At 41.8% G+C, this 20772-nt stretch overlaps 1 protein-coding gene across 6 annotated transcripts; it reads right to left on the bottom strand.

Annotated features, from left to right (window-relative positions):
- Positions 1-576: 576 nt before the first annotated feature.
- Positions 577-19886, bottom strand: LOC125769764 (ELAV-like protein 2). Of its 6 annotated transcripts, none has more exons than XM_049438619.1 (6): positions 19307-19886; positions 19030-19188; positions 13384-13877; positions 11331-13275; positions 10727-11225; positions 577-10127 (listed from the first exon to the last, which is right to left on the bottom strand). In XM_049438619.1, the coding sequence occupies exons 4-6, from the start codon at positions 11521-11523 to the stop codon at positions 9779-9781; spliced, it is 1041 nt and encodes a 346-aa protein (XP_049294576.1). In that variant the 5' UTR covers positions 11524-13275; positions 13384-13877; positions 19030-19188; positions 19307-19886; the 3' UTR covers positions 577-9778. The 6 variants fall into 6 exon arrangements, with proteins under 6 accessions (XP_049294576.1, XP_049294599.1, XP_049294570.1 ...); XM_049438642.1 differs by lacking the exons at positions 19030-19188; positions 19307-19886 and adding exons at positions 17731-18005; positions 18071-18997; XM_049438613.1 differs by having other exon boundaries at positions 19030-19886.
- Between the last annotated feature and the right edge of the window lie 886 nt (positions 19887-20772).

Raw genomic sequence — 20772 nt, 5'->3', positions numbered from 1 at the left:
GCTGCGCTCGTTAATCGGCCACTTAGGGGAAAATTGTAATGCAGCTCTGCTGCAGATGAACATGATTAAGCGCAACGGTATGCCGCTACAAAAGACAAGCTGGGTTAATTTTAAAATGCTTTTGCCCAGACAAACGTCTAATCGACAGTTGCCTGAGGTAATCGTTAATAAAACAATTGCTGAGGAGCATTCCTTTCCCGGCGGGAGCTATTAAAGGGCAATCGAAATGCCACGCCAATTAAGGACACTGCAAAATGGAATGCAAATTTATTTAGGTCCTATTAACGCTTACTTGCGCTATTAGGTCGAAGGTGCTTTTAAGTTATTTCTCAACGCAGATTGCATACATGCGGGAGCGATATGAATTCACTGATGTGTAATTCACGCTCGGTGACAGGAGACAAATTAAATGGAAGCTGATCACTGCTTTTATTATTTGTAAATATTTTACCATTGGAATTGTATGCTTTCAAGTCGATTAATTAATGCAATAACAGCTACAGCGCCCACCGACAAAATGATGTAGGTGTACAATTTCTCAACTCATTTCCATAGCCCTAAAAATACTCGACCGTGTGAGAAACAATGCGCGGTTTTGTTTTTTGATTTATTACCGAATCGTTTTGTGTTGTTGCTTTTGTTGTGTTATTTTTTTTTTATTTTGCCAGAAGTAACATATTAGTTTGTCCTTTTGTTTGTTATAATGCTTGGTTTTCCATGTATGCGGGTTGTTTTTGTTTTATTGGTAATATATTTGTTTTACCACATTAGCTCCATTTGTTTTTTTTTCCTATGTACTTTCCTTTCCTTGTCCAATAGCTATGTATCGATTGAATTGATTTTCTTGACGCTGAATACTGATATTGTTTGCTTTCTTTGTTTTTTTGTTTTTTTTTTTTGTTTGTTGTTTGCTTAATATCGTTTGTTCGTTTTGCTTTCTTTTCATATTTTTCTCCAAGTTTGCATTAGTTAATTGTCTGTTGCACGATTATTATATTAATAATTGCCTCCACTTCCCTATTCCTTCCATCCACCCCACTGTCGACCCTCCATCATCCAGTACGGGGTTTTGCTGGAGCGTTCTTTACAAAGTTGACCCAATTTTGTGTATTTTTTCTAGATTATGCTAGGATGGAGGGCTGGAAAGTGAGAAGACGGAAGGAGGAAAGCGAAGAAAGAACGCAAAAGACATCTATTCGAAAATGAGAAGGAAAATATTCACATTAGAACGAGTATTCTTTAACGGAAATGGTGGTATCCGATTCCGGCTGCAAAGTCAATCCAGTGGGAAACCGGAGCCGGATAAAGCAGTAACGACACAAAGTTCACAAACAGTACGACACTGACGAATAATGCTCAGAGTTCACATTTAATGTTACCACTTGTTACGGCAAAAATGGGAACTTTGGGGGGAAATAATTACGCCTAGCCGTCCACATAGAAGCGCACGACTATCGGTTTATTTTCTTTGCCGGTACTACTCAATTCAACCTTCGGCCGCTATCTGTTCCTCTCTTAAATATTAAGATATTATCTGCTGTATCTATAATTAGGTGTGGAAAACAGGTCTACTACTAGTTTGACTCGATGACTCGTTTGTTTTATTTCGTTTGTTCCTTTGGCTATTGCTGCATGCATTTGCAGAGCCAGATGTTGTTTGCTGAGATGAGTGTCTGGAGCAGTAGGAATATATTCGGAAGGGGAAAGAGGTTGAGATGTGTAGAGATTAGATGTAAGATTGTGGAGATAATAGCAAATTAGGAAATGAACGATCGTGTACGATCTGGGCGCGTAATGGACCGATACTTTAGTTCCATCACGCGTTAAAGATTCAACTATACCGTCTGTCACGCTTTAACTCTAGTTTGTTGCATTTATCACTCGTCCATGTTACGGCTGTTTGTAGTTTTATATGTTTTCACAAAACGTATTGGTGTTCTGTTGCTTTATCTGTCAAAAAACCGTTTGCGTTCCCGGTTGCTCGACGGAACGGCTTCAAATGTTCGCTTATACACGATGAAGTCTTCCATTCTCACTGCAAATTGAAGTAGAACGCCCCATTCTTAATTATGTGCACGTAGGAGGCATATGGGCGGTGAAAAACACACGTTCTATTTGGAGTTGAGTGTCAAACATGCTTTCTAACGTCAAGTGTTGAAAAATCTTTTTCTTATAGCAAATTGCATAGCTTCGGGCGTTTCTTTGTGCAGTGTGCGCCTGACAGTAGGCAATACGCAGAAAGAAGTTTGCTTTTTTCAACACCTTTCATTGCGAAGAACTTGTTTGTATAGTGCACTCTAAAAACCTGTCACCTGTGGTGTTGCAAGCAGCGTTCGATTCGAAAAGTATTTAGTAAGTTGTTTATTTAAGTTTATTGCACTGTGATTGTAGCGTTCGTTTCCTTTTCTGGAGGTGGAGTTCTATTTAAATTACATGCTCTTTCTGTGTTCCGTGATTTTGTTTAATCTTTTCGTTCACTTCATATTATGTTGCTTGTACTTCAAACTGGATGTATGTATGTACGTGTAAATGGAATGCCGCACTGAAGCTGCTTTTATACATATAAAAAAACGTGTAGTTGTTTACTATGATGCAAATGGATCACGCCATCAAACACATGAGATGCTAGCTACCTGTAGGACTCAAAACGCTAACTTCACCTGCAACCATCGCACACGCGCACACACTACTGACCGCTTGGTAGTGCGCGTATGTGCGCGCCGTTTTAAAAATTGTCCCTTCCCAATATTTACTGTTATGAGTTTTATAAAAAAATTCCCTAAAAGAAACTACATTCATTATGTTGTATATTTTCATCTGCCTAAGCACACCATCCGTCACAGGATAACATTAATAGGTCAAAAAGGTGTATTTTTTTTTCTCTTCTTCAGCACTCCTATTTTCTTCTCAAGCTATACCGCTGTCCGTTGTGTAACTTTGTATGTGTATTTTTTTTATAATGCTTTTCGACATTTTGTAGCTGGTATGTTTTGGTTTATTTTCCAATGCTATACCAATCACGGCAAATACACATCATTACATCATTGTGTTACATTGTCTCACATCTATACAAGGGTAAATGGGTTTGGTTTTACCTTTTGCGTTTTTACAACAATCCAGTCTTTCTATTATGTTGTTTAGTTTGTTTATATTATGCATTTGTTTTGTTTGGGTTTTGGGTACTCTTCCCTGTTCCCGAGCAGTCACCACACACGCGTAGGAAATAGGGTTGACACATACAGAAATTCGCTAAAACACTTCGGCACCAACACAAACACACTGGGAACGGGATCGGTTTTTAGTGTACTGCGGAAGGGTGGGATTATAGCATCTATGCGCCTGAATCGATACTATGTGCATAAGCAGTTAGATCGCGTATGATCGCTACTACATTGAATTGCTGACAAGTGATTAGTAAAAGCGAATATGTCTTTCGTCTTAAGTGGGTATGTATATAACTTTCCAGTTAAAATTCACGATGAAAAATATGCTAAAAAATACATTACGAAACAACGTTTCTCGGTACATTCCATTGCCCACTTTTAAGCGCGTTCAAGCGCAATTTTAGATAGACACCTTCCATTTAGCAATTCATCGGAATGATGAATTTGGGTTTGTGCTTAGTTGTTTAGTTTATTGTTTGTGATATAGTATCGAATCTAGCGCCTTGTAGTAAACTACTTTTCCACACACGGCCATTCAATCTGCAGCATTCAGCTCAACGTTTCTTTCTTGTTATATGTTTCCAATTCAATTTTAGCATTCTGCATTGTACGCAACACAAACTGCTAATAATGAAGTGAGAGAGGTGGGAGAGAGGAAAAATAAAACTGAATTCCAATTGAATACGAGAATTTGTTGTTTTTTTTTGTGTTTTGTTTTTATCTTCCAATTGTTTAAGTATATTTCGATTGCCCTTCGTAGAGGGTGTATGACCTGTTTGTACGGAAGGATGATGGGAGTAGGTTTACCTGCTGCTTCTTGGTTGTATTCTGTATATACCTTGTCCTAGATCACGTTTTGTTTTAGTTTTCGTTCGAATTGATTGCTTCGCTTTAACAAATCGTTTCGCTTGATCTTCGCTTGTAATCGATCTTGTTTTTCACTGCTTGCTTTTTTTGTTTCTCCAATCCACCACTAAGAAGGAACGAAAGCGATAAACAGAACACATAACACAGTTACATGTTCGTTCATTTTGTACAAAGTAGAAAGGAGTGGGAATAAGGGTTAGAGTATTTAGCGAAATATTTCCTGCTGCTTGTCTATTACGATGGAAATGTACCTTTCACCCCGTTTGTTGGTAGTTAGTAGTTGCTAGTAGTTAGTATTGGTACTTCTTTTCCATGTATGCCCTCCATGCAAGTGTGTTACATTCATTCCCTTCAATAAATCGTAAAACAGCTTCACTCGATTTCGTGCTTTTGTGTGTGTGGTAAAGTTGCCTTTAGGTGTGGGTTGTAGCAGTGTAGTATTTCCATTGGTTTTTGTTGTCGCACATTATAATCCTAACATCCGGCACCGGTACCGAGTAATAGCAACTGATTGCTAATATACATTTACCGTTCAATAAATAAAGGGTGAATGGCATTGAGTATAATGTAGTAATGTATACAAAATGCTATGGTTCTATTTCTTTATATGTGTATTAACTTATGTTTGTAATTTTGTTTTCTCTCTAAACATAGATATATTCATATGCATGCTTTACGTGATTGGTGTGGCGCGGATTAAATCGACAATATCGATCGATAATATTGGTTGGTGCGAAATACTGGTACGGAAGGAAATACAAAACAGAAAATACCAACCAATTAGTACTCAATGCGACTAAGAGCTGCTTGCAAGACGCTAAGAAGATGGTGGCGGGGGTAGGCGAACAAACGCTTACAACAAAACAAAACCCTTCTCACGCGACTTAACAACCTGATGATATATGTGCGCCTAGATGTATGCTTTGTTTTGCAATGCGCTCCAAAGGGTATGCAATCAGCAAAATGAATCATTCCTATTAGGATATTTAGTTTTTGTTTATTACACCTTCTTAACATCTTTTAAAGCAGTCCACGACACAATACAAAACGGAACCATTATTTTGCATAAATTAATGCCCAGCAGACCAACAACCCCCTCCCCATCTCTGTGCATTGTTTTGCTTTTTTGCTTTTACTTCGATAAAAATAGAATTATGGTTATCGCTAAATATGCTGCTGCTGTGGCTGATGTAGCATTGCCTACCTCTTACACTCACATTGTCGCACAAAATTTGTAGTAGAATTTTGACTAAAAAGCACCTTGACTAGAAGTAATTCCGTTTCCTATATATATTTATATTATTCCTTTTTTTTGCATTTGTTTCGTTCTTAACTTCCATTACCACTTCTTATTGTGCGTTTCGAGATGGCACTCTGCCTGGTTCGTTTTGCTTGGTGTATTTTTGCGTTTGTGTGCGTCCATCTTTTTTTTTCTTGGAAAATCTTACCACATGTAACACATGATAGTGCACTTCTACCTATTTTATTCTTCTTCAGCTTCATTTGTCCTTCTCCTTTCCCGGAGTTTCCGTACAAGTGGTTGCTTATGCCTTGCTTTGTTAAGTGAAATGTTTAATCGGTTTTATACTTCTTTATGTATGTTTGAGGGAGGGGGCATATTAATATAGATCAACTAGATACTTGTAAACAAATATCAGGCTAAGAAGAAGGCCAAAGTGCGGCAAGGAAAGGTAAAAAGGGATGGAGGAGGAGAGTTTTTATTTTATAGAATTACAATTTAGTAACCTCAATTGATTAGGATGTTAGGAAAAAGTAAATTCTTGGCTTTATTTACCGCATCTTTACATGAAAAAATAACATACTCCTGTGTGTGTGTGTTTTTGTGGTTTTTTCGCTCCCCTTTCAACTTTCATACCTTTTGCTTAGTCTTTTTTTTGCCTTTTCACTATAACATTGTCGTGAGATTTAATATGCAACTCATACACACTGCATAAACAAAGGGTGGAAAATAAATACAGGAATATAAAGGGATAAGGTGATGCTGGATCAGGAGTGGAAGGGATTGGTATAAGGAGACGCAAGTGGATGGCAGGTGTTAGCGTATGTTTCTATTTCCTCTTGTGTCCCATTGTACATCTTATGAATGTGTTACATATTTTCCCTTTTTTTTGTTTAAATTAAGATATTACGATTATCCATATATTCTCAAATACAGGTTAAAGTGATTGATTAAATTGATTAGTTTAAGCACAATTAGATTTCATTTATTAAACTTAGTTCGGCTAAATATGAATTAAAGTTTTGCCCCCATTTCCATTTCGCTTTTCGCTGCATTCTCGCTCACGCGCTATGTGCTCGATTTTTTGTTGTTGTTTGCTTTGTTTTGTTTTTACTTCTTCTGCATCGTGTTGCTCTTTGTCAGCGAATAAAAACCCATCAATAGGACAAAGAAGACGAAAAACATGGAAAAAGTGAAAAAGTCACAGAATAAAAATTTTACTACAAAGATATCTCGTGTTTTACTTTCTGCTTGTCTCTCTCTCCCTCTCTCACACACACGTACGCCGCTTTACTAAATCCCAGTCCATTTATCTTACTTCTTTTAATTTTCCACGTTCTCTGCCCAGAAAAGGGGAATAGTGGTGGGGTTTTATCCTGCCCTTGCTCGCCCTGCCCCTAGTGGTAATTAATAGTTAGGGTTTTTTAGCTTCTGCCCGTCAAACTGTTCTAAAACTTAACCCCGCCTGTCAAAACCAGAACACACCAGAGTAATGGGAGGTGATAAAACACATCGTACAAGATTCATTTAACGATCAAATTAATTTTTGTATCAATTTGGAAATTTTTCTACTAAACTCGTTTTTTCTCGCTTCATACCCATCCCCATTCGTTATGCCGTACATTTCCCTCACCATCACACCTGGGAACACACCCCTACACACAAACACACATCAATCACTTGGAATGTGTGCATCCGTTAGGATCTGTGGTGGCAGGATGGCAGATGAGGTGACGGGGAAAAACGGGTGAGGGGGCGTAGGTGAAGATGGGGATGGGGAGAAGGAAGTTTCCATCACTTTTGCTTCGTCCTCTTCAACACACATACACACATATTCATACTAGGAATAACATAAGTGCTAAATTATTGAACATCTTATTTAAACTTATTTTAAATGCTCTTAACACGGGGTAACCTTTGTTAAGGGTCCGACATTTAAGGAGGCCCGCACTCCTTCCCTGTCATGCTCTCGTTCTTTTGCTCTTCTAATCCATTTCGTTATTTCACGCTTGCCTGAATAAGTTGCCTTATTTATAAGCACTATTGATATCGAATAAAAGACACAGCATATGTGTGCTCTTGATGCGTCAGAGAGTCAGATAGGAAAAGAGTGTGCGCTGATGTGAAGATAAATTACTATGCATAATAATGGGTTTCACTTCATTTTTTTTGTTAGTGTGTTTTACATACGGGATAATACGATACAATTATTCGATTAATTAGAATTAAATGGCTAAAATTTGAAAGAAAGTACATGGAACATAATATATTCCGTGTCCGCGTTTTTTTTTTGTGTTTAGCCGGTCCGTGTGCTCTAGTGTGCACTGCTTTAATGCAGGTGGATGCTTTTGGTTTTGTTTTTATTTCCCCCTTTTTTATATGCTTCTTCTCTTTCTTTTTCGCGAGGAACAAGCTGAGATCAAATAAGTAATGGCGCGTCCGTTCAACGGGCTTACGCACATTAATAGATAGCCCATTTTACATAATACATCGAGAATAATCATAATTCGTTACTCAGATAGAATAATAAGTTAAGAAATGCTTTGGGTTACTTAGTTGCTTTGTGATTACAGTACAAGGTAAATAAAGTTAGAAGGGAATGAGTTGAAAACCGGGCATGGATTAAAAATGAGAAAAAGCATATTGCATACGCGCTCGATTCTATTCCCTGCTTCGCGCTGTTTTTGTTTTCGCTTCATTGTTTTGACAGCTGTCAAATATAGTTAGTATTCTGGGATAAAACGGGGGTTTATGCAATAGTGAAACTTAATACATAGCTAGTAGTGTTTTGTGTGCGTCGTGTGTGAGTGTTTGTATGTGTATGTGTGTGAGAGTGATAGTACGTATAATAAGCAATATAATAAATAAATAAATACACTTACACAATAACGTTAGGGGGAAATAATACAACCTAACCTAACGTGACCTGATAAACTAGACAGGATGAGATTATCGCGAATATTTAATTTGACATCGATAAAACATAAGCGACTTCGTGCCAACGCTTTTCTTTTCTTCACCTTTTCTGCAACGTTTAAGTCCATCTTCCACCCCGGCATGAATGCGTCAGTTTTGTTTTCACCGTCCCCAGTGACATTAATATGGATTTCACTAAACTATATATTACTTTAATTCACAGTTGTTCTCGAATGCCGACGGCGTACCTTTTTTCAGATTGATTATTATTGCACATACTCATTGTTCTAGACTTGATCTTCGATATACACACATTTGGGGACACCTTGACCTTCGCAGTGACACGTCATGTGTCACAGAAGCAGTTTACTTGCTTCTTTGTTTTTGTTCTCCTCCCTGACAGTTTACTGACATCGTTTGACAGCACACCTGTTTTTCCACTTCTTTCTTCTTCTTTTAGTAAAAACTAGTAGGACCTTTTTTGCCTTTTCTTTTCCATACCAGAGCGGAAGCTCTCTCATCAAGCGCATTGGTTTCGCTGTTACGCGTGTTTGGATATTTGCTTTCTGTTTATCTTCATCATTTTTCCCCTATTTTTTTTTGTTCCATTCTAAAATATCATTTACATTTAATATATTTGCTTTACAAAGATTATTTGAGCGTTGACGGGCAATTTGACTCTAATGTATCAATTTTACTAGGGTGCCAAGTTGGGTGGGGTAGGGAGCGAAGGAAGAGGGGGCCAAAGAAAGGGGTACGATGGGGAGCAGAAAAAACAAAAATGACGCGCTACGTTGAACTTCTGTCAGGACGTTCAGCCGGTGACAGTTAGGGTTTTAGGGATGCACGAGTCACGCTTCAAATAAAATACATTCTCCTTAAGGTGCTAATGTTTTAGTATGGTCAAGAAACTTATTATTGCACCGATTGCAGACCCAACCTAAAATCTCGTTCGTAAAAAAAACTACCGCAAAACAGAGCAACGACATTGTCTCGATGGGTCGTTGGAAATAAAAACGGATGACTTTAAACTTTTTCCCATTGACGTTTGACATTATCGCTGTACTGAATCACTGAAGTGATCACTAGAAACCATTCCCTTGCAAAGTACCTTGTGCGTGTTTCTGCTCTTGTGTACTGTGTACATCCCATGTGCGCATGGTTCGCTAGCTGTTTGCGATAGTTTGCTAATGTAAAATGAATAGAAAAACGAACGAAGCAAAACTAATGCTTCGAACATATTGCTGACATATAGTTTCCTAGTAAGAGCATGTTTCGCTATGTCTCTTTCATCGCTCTGCTTCCTTTACTCTTTCCTTGTTCGTTAGCGGCCTTTTGTAGAAGGTGCAACTTTGTTTGAAGCAATGAAATCATAATGTCATGTTGAAAGCAAATAGCATGTGAACAGAAAGTATTACTAACTGCGGCACTGATACTACAGTTCCCATAATAAAAAAAAACAGAAACAGAAACAAAAATGCTTGTCGAGAACGGATGGTGTTTCAGGGAGGCGGGTAAACAGATAATTGGATCGAGTAAATCTAATCCCGGGAGCATAAACGGTTAAAGAAACTTAAAATTTTTCCCATTTTTAATTGGCCTTTGACTTGGTGTTGTTAGTCTTGAAGCTAACCTGCAGGACGCGGTTGCCCAGCGTGTAACCGTTGAGTGACTGGACGGCGACGACGGCCTCATCGTAGTTGGTCATCGTAACGAACCCGAACCCTTTGCACTTGTTCGTCTGCAGATCCTTGATCACCTTCACGCTTTGGACCGCACCGAACGGACCGAACAGCTGCCATAGCACGTTCTCCTCCGTTTCCGGTGCGAGATTGTAGACGAAGATGCACCAGCCGGAACCGTTGATTGCGTTTGCGGATAATACTGAGCTGCCCAGATCGCCGGTTAACGGCGAGTAGCGGCTAAAATTCGACGGCAAGCTTTACGGCAAGAACGCGAAAATAAAAACCAGGAACCATACAACAAATGGCGAGTAAAGAAACAGAAAGGAAAAAGAGAGAAAAAAACGAGAAAAGGGAGAAAGAAAGTTAGGCGCAGTGTAAAAGAGTAACGAAGGCTGTATTGCATAAACGGTGGTTATACGCCTTGTTAAAAATGGCAAACAAGCGCTTAGCACCAAGTTTTTGTAAAACGCATTGCATATCTTTAGGCGTCTCTGTTTTTTTTAACATAAACTCAATGCAATAGATCGTGATCTTATCTTGCATAATTAACAAGGCTTTAGCCCTAGCCGTTTCGCGCGTGTGTGTCGGACTCGATTGGATTATTCTCTAGCAGTGTGCTTACAGAGCAACGAGTTGAGTTGATTGATGCCACTACGGTTGACCGCTGCTGTCGACACTCAGTTTGAATGTGGATTGCAGTGTAAAGGTTGCTTGGTGTCCGTTTCGGATGTGTCCCTGTCCCTGTCTCACCTAAACCTACCACTTCTCCCGCCCCCCCCCCCCCCTTACTCCTCTTTAAATTTTCTCGCGACACACACGTTGGTTATCGGATCTCGGTGTTAAGAGCTGCTTACCTGAATCTGCCACTGAGCGGATGAATCGGCCCGGGAGGGAAGCGGCGCAGGTTCGGTGTTGGTGTTAGGTACGCAGCCAACGGTGGGATCGCCTTGTTGATGTTATTGCTAGGATTGTTGGCGAACTTCACCGTAATCGGTTCGGAGGCACCCTTCGGTGTGGTACCGTTCAGCTGCTGGATCGCCCGTTCCGCCTCCGAGCGCTGGTCGAACCGGATGAAGCCGACACCCTTCGATAGGCCGGTAATGTTATCACATAGTATGCGGGAGGTGATGATCTGCCCGTACGCGTTAAACAGATTCTCCAGATCCTGCTGTGTCATGCTCTTGGACAGACCGGACACATACAGGTTGGCACCCTTGATCGCGTCCGAGCTCGGCCGGGCAAACGATACCTTGATCGTTTTGTTTTGCAGCCGCAGCCCGTTGAACGTGTTGATTGCTTTCTCCGCGTCCTCCGGTCGATGGTAGTTGACGAAACCGTACCCAAGACTTTGCCCTGGTGTGCAACAAAACCAACAAAAAAACAACAGGTGATTAGAAATGGTGTTACTGTTTCTTGTGGGCTATTATAGCAGCTAGTCAGGTCGTCGGCAGTACTTACCGGTGACTTTGTCGCGGATCAACTTGCAACTCTCGACATCACCGATGCTGGAGAAGAGTGACTTTACCTCCTCCTGTGTCATCGTCTGCGGCAGGTAGTTGACGATTAGGTTCGTCTTGCTATCCTCCTGGCCGCTACCGATCGAACCGGAACGTCCATTCTGCTGCACCGTTTCCAACCCGTTCGAGATCATCGTGTCGCCGGCCTCGGTACTACTGTGTTCGCTAATCTTAATAAGATGGATGGATTCTCTGTTTCTTGTTTTTTTTTGTTGTTGCAATTATTTGTTCTATATAGCGCGCTTACTACGATCGTCTTTGCTACTACCGGGTTTTTGCGCACGTTTCCTTACTTAACGACTCGTGTCAACGCACAGCTAGGAAGTTGATTGCGCACACCTGTCTTTTGACTAGTTTCTCGTTTCTCCAATTATATCTCCTGGAATTATCCTTTCTCCTAGCGTAGTACCTAGCTAAGTGAACTTTAATTTTCCGTATTACACACACAGACTCGGGTACGCTTCTGTTTACTAACACGCGCACAATGCTTATAGGTCGAATATTTGTGGAGTGTAGGTGGAGAGAGTGACTGGTGGTACAGAACTGGGAATTTCCTGGGTTTCGTGTTCTTTTCTTCTCTACAGTGCTTTGCACTTTTGCCAGTCGTAGTAAAATCGCTTTTCTTTTTTTTTTTGCTCAAACAGCCAATACACGGACGACTTATTTTCCGCGTGTCTTTCCTATGTCTTACAGTTTATCTTGCCCTATAAATCGTTTACGACTAGATATCTTTCTCTATCTCCAAATTGGTTTCTTCTCTTTTGCAAAATTGCTTGGCTTTTTTTTGTTAATAAAAAAAGGACACGCACATACACACTCACTACCGTTTTGCTAGCGATTTAAGAAGGTTGCTCTAGAAAAAAACCCCTTTGCCGCACGCACTCTTTGCACACACGCTTGTACACATACATATACACACATACAAACACATACGCGCGCGCGCCTAACCTCACTTAATAGCTCGTCCGTGTCCTTTGCTGCTTCGTTGCTTGTTTACGACGGGGAGAAATTTGTGCTAGTTGTATGGTACAGAAGGTTCGGTTCACTAATATACTTGGCCACTGCGGGCAGATGTATGCATCCTATGCGAGTAGTGTACCCTGCCCTGCGTATGCGAGATGTGAGTACGCGCTAGTTGATTTGCACAGGTGTACAGGCGGGGTTTTGTTTGTTGGTTTGTTTGTTTTTTTTTCTTTTTTTGGTAGCTTCGTCTTTTGTTTTGTTTGTTTTTGTTTCTTTTTGGTACCGTTGAATTGAATACTGCAGGTATATTGCTTCGTCTCCACGTCGTTTCCCGTTCTACTACACAAACAGGGAAGCTCCGAATCCTTTCGGTCTTCTGGTATGCTCGACAAAACTGCACTGCACACGCACACCGATTGCGTTCGGCTGGTGGTGGGAATGTGTTGGAAAGTATTGGTGGTGGTGGTGGAAGGTGTCCCGGCTAGCGCCAAGTAGAAAACAAACTGTCCGTTACCGTGTTATCCCTGTGCCGGTTAACGCGCCGTTTTGCTACGAATAAATGGGGGAGTATTCTCTTTGTTGTCTTTTAAATTTCACTCTTGGTTTGTTTGAATGCTAATTTGTTGATTGTCGTGCAGCGGTCACTTCATTCACTTCATTCGGCTTACACTGTATCGGGTGTGTACGTGTAGGTGTGGGTAGGTATTTGGAGCTGTTTGGACGTAGAATTGGATGCTCTGCTTGGAAGTCCGGTACAAAGGTCCAGGCCGGAACGGATCCGTGCTACACCTTGTTTTGCTGTCTGCGCTGCTACTTCTGCCTTCTGCCTGTTCTGGTTTCCTCCAGAGCTGGTTCCGGAGACGCGCGTTAGATGTGTGTAGGGTATATAGAATGTAGAAGGACTTGCTACTCGTCCGGTGCACCTTGTTTATGTTCGAGGTAGAAAAAAAGACCAAAGATAAAAAAAGGGAAAAATTGTTATTGCTTCGCATTGTTACACTCGTGTACGGAATGAATGGTTTTTGCATTACCTTTTGCCGTTTTAATAGATTTAGGTTGACGCTTGGTTGCGCTTTCGCTCGCGTTTTTAATACTTGCTGTTTGTCTTTGTTGGTTTTTTGTTTTTTTGGTTTGATTATATAAATAATCTTTACTAGGGTAATTTTGTAAATAGGAAGCAATTGATCTTTTTCTTCACTTATTCCCGTGTTGTTGTTGTTGTTGTTGTTGCTGTGTGTTTTCTTGTCCTATGTAAATATTGTTTGTTTCGTACTTTGCTATTCTCGCCTGTCAATGTCGCCTGCCGAGTATGTTTTCACTGGTTTTAACCGTTGTTTTTTTTATCGGTTTTCCTCTTTTCTTGTGCTAACTCTAATGCTCAGCGCTTAAATCGTGCTACGAAAATCGTCTTCTCGATTTGTTACGCTGTTGTTGTTGTCCTTGATGCGCGTGTAACAGCCCTTATTTTGCTTGGTTATGTATATATGTCAAGGAAATACGTCGATGTAATCCAAATCTCTGGTATCTGCAAGTAAAGTAGGTTAGAAATATAGTTTCATTTTTTCCAGTTCAATGAACATCTCTTTACATTTATTTGCTATATCATCTACAATGGTTTATCTCGTAAAAAAACTCTTTAACATAAACCTTAAAAAATGGAAATTCTACTGTAAGGCGAAAAGCGAAACACGAAACACCCGATAGAACGGTTTTGCTTGTTCGCGAACGGTAAGGGCGTACTCCCGTTTCACTTCTACAACCAAACAGCTCCAGTACTGATGGTGATGTGGCTCTCACTCTATCACCCTAGCCTACGGAAAAAAGGACTTCCAAAATCGATCGGGCACCAGCCCTGGTAGTACCGAAACCAGGGAATGAGAATGGGGTTCAACGACGTTTTTCACGTTCCGGGCTGGTAATGCGCACTCGCGTAGCTGCCTCTGCTTGCAGCGGCACAGAACAAGAACAGCCAACAGGAACCGCAACCACACTGATCACGTTGTTACGCGTTAAATACAACCCGCAAGGACCCTTTTTTGGGTTGCAAGAAATACACCCATGAGCAAGTCTTAAGCCTTCTATCCACTTGGGTTTTTTTGTCTTACAAACTTTAAACCTTTGCTTTTATTATCGCTTGGTACACTTTACCGAAAAGAATACAAAATAGCTAACGGTACGCACCGTAGCGCAGCTTTATTCCTTCCCGTCTGGTTGCAGAAGATGGGTTTCCGGCTTTTGGCTTGTTTTAAACAACCATTCAACCGGCGTTGAAAGCACTGAACACGGCAGAACGCTACGCGTACTGGACGCTCGACATTTTCAGCAGATCAGAGAGAACTGCCCGTATATGCTCTGCGTACCGTTCTTCCAGGATACCAAATTTTCTTCCAACGGCGCACCAATTGATCTCTCGCTCTCTCTCTCTCTCCTACACACTCTCACACATACATACACACACACGCACATTCTTTCTCGGATTTACATTCAAAACGGGTGAGAACGTTTGTACGCAAAGCAAAGGACGACTCTCACTACATTCGTCCTGTTCGCTTGCTAGTGAGCAAGGCGGTAACAGCAACAATGGAAAGGGAAAGTCCGCGCCCAAATATATGCAATGTAGCACGTATTGCTCACTCTCTTTCTGCTGTTATAGAGCAGATGCTGTGTTGGGTGTGTTTCGTTCATGACTGTGTATGTGTGTATGTGTGTGTGAGAGAGAGAGAGAGAGATGGCGAAAAAGAGAAAACAATCCACGGAACAGGACGTTGGATGGTGGTGTTAAAATCATATCCTACACTGTTAATTACACCCTGCCAGAATAAGGGTAGGATAGGGTGATACACGTGCGGGTGATACACCTTTGCTGAATGAAGCTGAATGAAGAAATAGTAAAAATGTTTTACGTTGGCATACACACATTCACCCGAATACCTGAAATGGTATGAATCGGACGCTATAATGAATGTTTTTGGGCGGAAAGGAATTCCGATCGCTGAGCTGGTTGAGAGGCGGGCCTGAGGTTGTCAATCATTTTGTCAACTACCATAGACGTGTGCATGATGAAGCCGAGTTTTAAAAAAAATCTTCAAAAATATAAAAATATATAAAATAAATTCTTGGCAAACGCTAAGAAACCCCTTTTTTTAAGGGTGATGTAGTGACGATTTGTTTTTGTGATGTCGAAACAGCGTTGAAAGATTTGTTAAATAACTTTGCTTGTTACGTAACGCACGTTACACACAGCGAGCAAAACTTGATACCGGATGGGAGAGGTTTTTTTTTGTTTTATTTCTTCCGGCCCCGGTTGATGGTTGATTCCTGATTAGGTGAAGATAATTGCCCAGTTTTTGTCTCGCGTAGCAAAAGGAAACGCCCTGTGCTTTACTGTTTGGACCGCTCGCTAGAATATGATAAATTATGCAATTCGTGTGACCGTCTCGCTGTGTGTTAGTGCGCTCTTACGCTAACGAATATCCCTGTTTTGCTTTCCTCGTCCTAGTTCCCGTGGGCGTTTATGTATGTGTGAGTGTGTGTGTGGCTGTGTGGCAAGGATGTACGTACGTTCCAACCCTACATTTAGCGCTCATTTCGTACGCCCGAACTAACACTTGGCAAGCGCGCGCGAGTGCGTCGACACTTTGCGAAAGGAAAAACGAAAAGCCCCAAACACTCGTCAACGCGCACACACATGGCCGGGTGAGCAATACACGCAAGGGCCTGTCCACTGCGAGGCTTCGAGTATTCGCTCGTAAACTCGTATCGGGGGCAGCCCATTTCGGGCCGCAGCTTTTGCTCGAATGTTCGAACGGGGGTGGAAAACAGAAATAAAAAATAACGAATTAATTGAGAATGCGCCTGGGCTCTTTAGGATTTGTCAAATGTGTATGTGTGTATGCATGTTTGTGTCGCGTGTCTGTCATATTCCAATTTACCCTTACCAAGAGTGTGCGGTTTTCCCTCCACCAAAGGAGAACACAATTTTTGCGTCGTTCGGTGAGAAGATGGGATGAAAACGAGGTTCGGTGAGGGAGTAAGGAGAGGGAAGGCGAGTAGATTGGTTACGGCCGGTGTTCTCATTCCCACCATGCAAGTGGTCTCCTGTCAGCAGTAGCTGCGCTCTTCTGCACGTCTAGACGCAAACGAGGACCGTTGTGCACCGATTGCTTGACCTATTTCCCATTGCCAGGGGATCTCTAGCTTGCTGAGCTTATGGATTGTTCTATTCTTAATATATTGTAAGGGGTTAACATATTCTTCGCCATCTTCACCCTTCAGGGAAGTCTAAACACCCCCGTCAGAATGAAATGTTTAATCTGATGGTTAGAACGGGGTGTTCCCAAAAAAAACTCTCATATTAGACCTCAAATCCTCAAAAAGAAACTTAATTGGAACAGTTTCAAACCGCTCGAAACAAAAAAAATAAAACATGAGTGTAGAGGGAAATCCTTGACGAGTAGTATGTAAAGCCCGTGTTTCGAAAAATGGCGTGCTACCACGCAATTCTAGCATAAATTGAATCTTGAAAGTGTAACGTGGACCCTTCGAACATTCGTTTTGGAGGTTAGGATATGGCCCACTATTACTGAGCTGTTGATAGGAGTGTTGTACAATTCAACTCTCCGTTTGGCGTCACCTTAAACAACTCCTCTCTTCTGGAATATATTGATGTTATATGTCGGCCTACTCTCCCAAGTGTCTACCATTTTGTTTGGTGTATGTCGTCTATATTGGACGACTGTCTAAACGTGAGCTACAAGAGCCATTCAAACTATCTGCACGATGCAGCAGAATCAAAGTGCACGATGGCACTTATTTGCAAGCAAAAGTAACGCCTCGGTACAGCGTAGTTGAAGACGATACGCCCTTTTGGGCAGGTTCGTCTCCTGTATGAGGGACACGAGATGGGCACACGTGCTGTATCACGGCCTATGGTTTGCGGTTCTGCTTGGTTCTGGTAACGCGTATGTGCGCGTGCCCGGCCTGTATCTATCCGCCACAGTTCCCGGTTTTACCCTAATGCCCTTCGCGTTCCCTCCGGCCCACTAGTCTGAACACAGAAGTTTCTTTTGCCAAAAAGAAAAACGCGCGCTAGTATTAGTGATTTTTCCATTACACCGCAACCCATGGGGCGAATACCCTCAAAACATGGAACACTCTTTACTCACCCCTTTTCGATTTTTTTCTTCTTTTTTAAGGATAAAACTAGGTCCTGTTAACTTTAATAAGGTTAGGTAGCAAAACTCTGTTCGAATGGAACATATTTTTCAATCCCTGAAAGATATACGGATACACTGTACACACAACCTAAATCACCAGGAACTCCTTCAGGAGCAACCAAAAACACACACACTCACAAATTTGAGGTCGCTGACACTTACCAAAAACTTGCCTTAACAGTTACCGTGTGTGTTCGAACAGATACCGTGTCACGCCGTCACGTACGTTTGTGCGGGTTCGGAGTTGCTTGTAGTTCACCGTCGGGGCTACTACTTCCGTCGGTTTTACAAAAGAAAAACAATAGCCCGTTTCCGGCCCGTACCGCACGTTCGTGGAAAGTTTGCCACCGTTCGAAACACGCCTATCATTTGCCGCTTTGCAATTTTTTGAAAGTGCATCCAAAAATGGTTTCGTCTTCTTAGGTATTCTTCACGGGCTGTACGAGTGTATGCATATATATATGTATATATATATTATATATTACTTTGGTTGCCTTATCACCTAAGTCGTACGTGCCTTCGGAAGGCTAACACCACGCTGGCCTGCGCCGTGAAGAGGATAAAATCAGACTGTTGGATCGCCACGCACTCGTGGAAGGGGTTTTCTGCGATACTGTGCCGTACAGCCAGAGCCTTTCGGCAGAGACGAACACTTGGCCGGGTCTAGAGATTTCCTCACAAAAACACACAGGCGCGCGCGCGCTCGGACGCTCGTACACTTTCGCTCACATCTCTCCGTACTATCCTTTTTTTTTCTTCCACTCGGGATCCCGCTTGCCGAGCCTTGTTTACTGCCGCTGCGCTATGGCTTTGCTAGTGTGTGCGCTGTCGCCGGTTCTGGCTAGTTTTGAGAGTAGTCAGTACTGAGATTATGGTTCACGTATTACGCGCTCCGACTGACTACGGGTTCAGGTATCCTTTGCCAGCGTATCCTTTTGCCAAAATGCGTGACAGACCCTACAGCTCGGACACTTCACGTGCTACAGCAAACCATTCTCTGCCTTATACATATATATCTCTCTCTCCTGTTTTCCTCTCTTCTGTATTTCGAAGGGTTTTGCCTTCGTTGTTCAACGCCAAAGGCAACCGATTCTGCAGGCTCTCTAAACCTTGGCACAGGCACATCAAGATGCTGTAGATGCGTGGGTTGCAGGTTGTTTCGAGCTAACTATATGGATCGATTGCAAGCTAAGTACCAGACAATGGGACTAGGAGTTTGAACAGTGTGTGGGACGAAGAGGGAAGTAATATCGTCCAATATAATTAAGGACGTCTCAATGAGCAATACTCCACTCCCTTATCAAACTATTTCTACGTATATATTAGGGAATATTCAACAAAAATAATTCCATTCGGCATTTTGAGAAGATATTTGAGTACAAATTGCCTACTATTCATATCGTTTCCTACCGTCCCGGTATTACTGAGCAAACCAAGATGACTATACATTGAAATACTTACGGTGTAAGGTGGTGTAGAGACCGCAATCTCCTATCCTGCTGCCATCCAGGTACGGTCACCCGGCTTTTTTTACCTCAGCCTACACACACACACTCACACATACTAATAAAAAGCCGCACACACGCATATGCACATGTACACTTGGAGCAACTCAGCACGCTGGGCACATTCCGGGTTATGATTCCATACGTAGAGTAGAGCAAGAACAAAAAAAAGTCACCAATGACGGGAATGCAGAAAATCAAAAACAAAAAACAGAAATCTCCAGAACTCCTACCAGCTGTCACTGGAACGGAAGGAAGAATGTCCGTTTCCTGCTGTGGTTGTGTGCTTTTTTTCTTCTTTCGTTTTGCAAAAACCAAGAAAAACCGCTGGAATTCTCTGCTGGAAGAGGACCGGTTTCCCCGTACCTTTAGCGTTTTTTTTTCTTTTGCTGAAATTTCTTCTTAGGCCCTTATCAGTCGGTTCGGTTGATAGGAAGATTTGTTGTATCAATATATATGTATATATATAAAGATGTATATGTATCAATCAAAGATTGCACAAAATCAAAACGCAAAATCAAGATGATGGTACGAACGGACGAAAAATTAACTTGTCTAGCACGGGAAAATATACACTGGATTGAAGTTGATGCGAACAGTGACTCGTGAACCAAGCGAACTGGCCAAAAGGAGCGCACGATTTCAACCCCTTACCAATACTAAGAGAGCGAAAGAAAAAAGAGAGAAAGTAGGGAAGGACAGAGATAGCGAATGCGAGATTGCTCCAGAGCGAAGAAAGTACAAGTCATATCCGGTTCCTTTGCGCAACACCAATACTAAGAACCACTAACACTGTGATCGTGAGTGGGTATGTTCACATTCTACCTCTACTACTAACATATCCGGTTAAAAAGTGTGTTTTTGAAAACAGTCTAATAGACTACGTATAAACGTTATTAGTCGTTGGGCTAGTATCTTTCATGTCAAACGCTTCTGTGTACATTGTTGAGTAGATTATCCTTGAAGTAGACATGTGATTTGATTCGTTTCCTTTTCGTTCATGATAGTCCAGATAGCAATAGGTTTCCGCCTGAAGGTGTTCTTTTGCGGATATGTGTGTCACACGAACCTTATGATTTCTGCTGTATTCTACCAACAATACACTTGTCTCTATAGCTTGTTCATACACCCTCACAAACACCAACGTATCGCACGAACCAAAGGACACTTGCTGTATGTAGGTGTGTGCTTGCGTGTGTGTACGAATTCACGCATGCGTGCCCATATACCATATCGCTTGACCGGCACCTATGGTCCGTTTCATGTATGTTGTTTTTTTCTATTTTCCTTTCCAAAATGCAATGAGTAGGCAATCATCACGAAACCGCAGGAGGAACTCTTTTTTTTTAACAAATGCACCCAGCGGCTTTCCCAGACTTTTCGGCAACCGGCAGTATGCAACCGATGGTCCCTCGTGCTAATGCAGCGACTGCCGAATTTCCACCAGGAAGGAGGAAGAATACAACAAACAAAAATGAAACAACAAAGGTAAAGGACGTTGGCCAACCCTTTTTTGGGTGTGTCGCGTTCGGAAAAATCCGGAGAGAGAAAGTAAAACTCGATCCGCAAAATGGTTAGGTCCCGGGTACCGGTTTTTCCACCACAAACCGGTACCCTGTCGACAGGGATGCTGGCATAACGGGAGGACACGTGGGCTGGTTGGGGAAGTTGGGTGGGAAAATAGAGGAAAACCGTCCCT

This window comes from Anopheles funestus, chromosome X (assembly GCF_943734845.2).
Source record: "Anopheles funestus chromosome X, idAnoFuneDA-416_04, whole genome shotgun sequence".
In the NCBI taxonomy this organism is placed as follows: domain Eukaryota; kingdom Metazoa; phylum Arthropoda; class Insecta; order Diptera; family Culicidae; genus Anopheles; species Anopheles funestus.
This window is presented reverse-complemented; position numbering and strand designations above follow the sequence as displayed.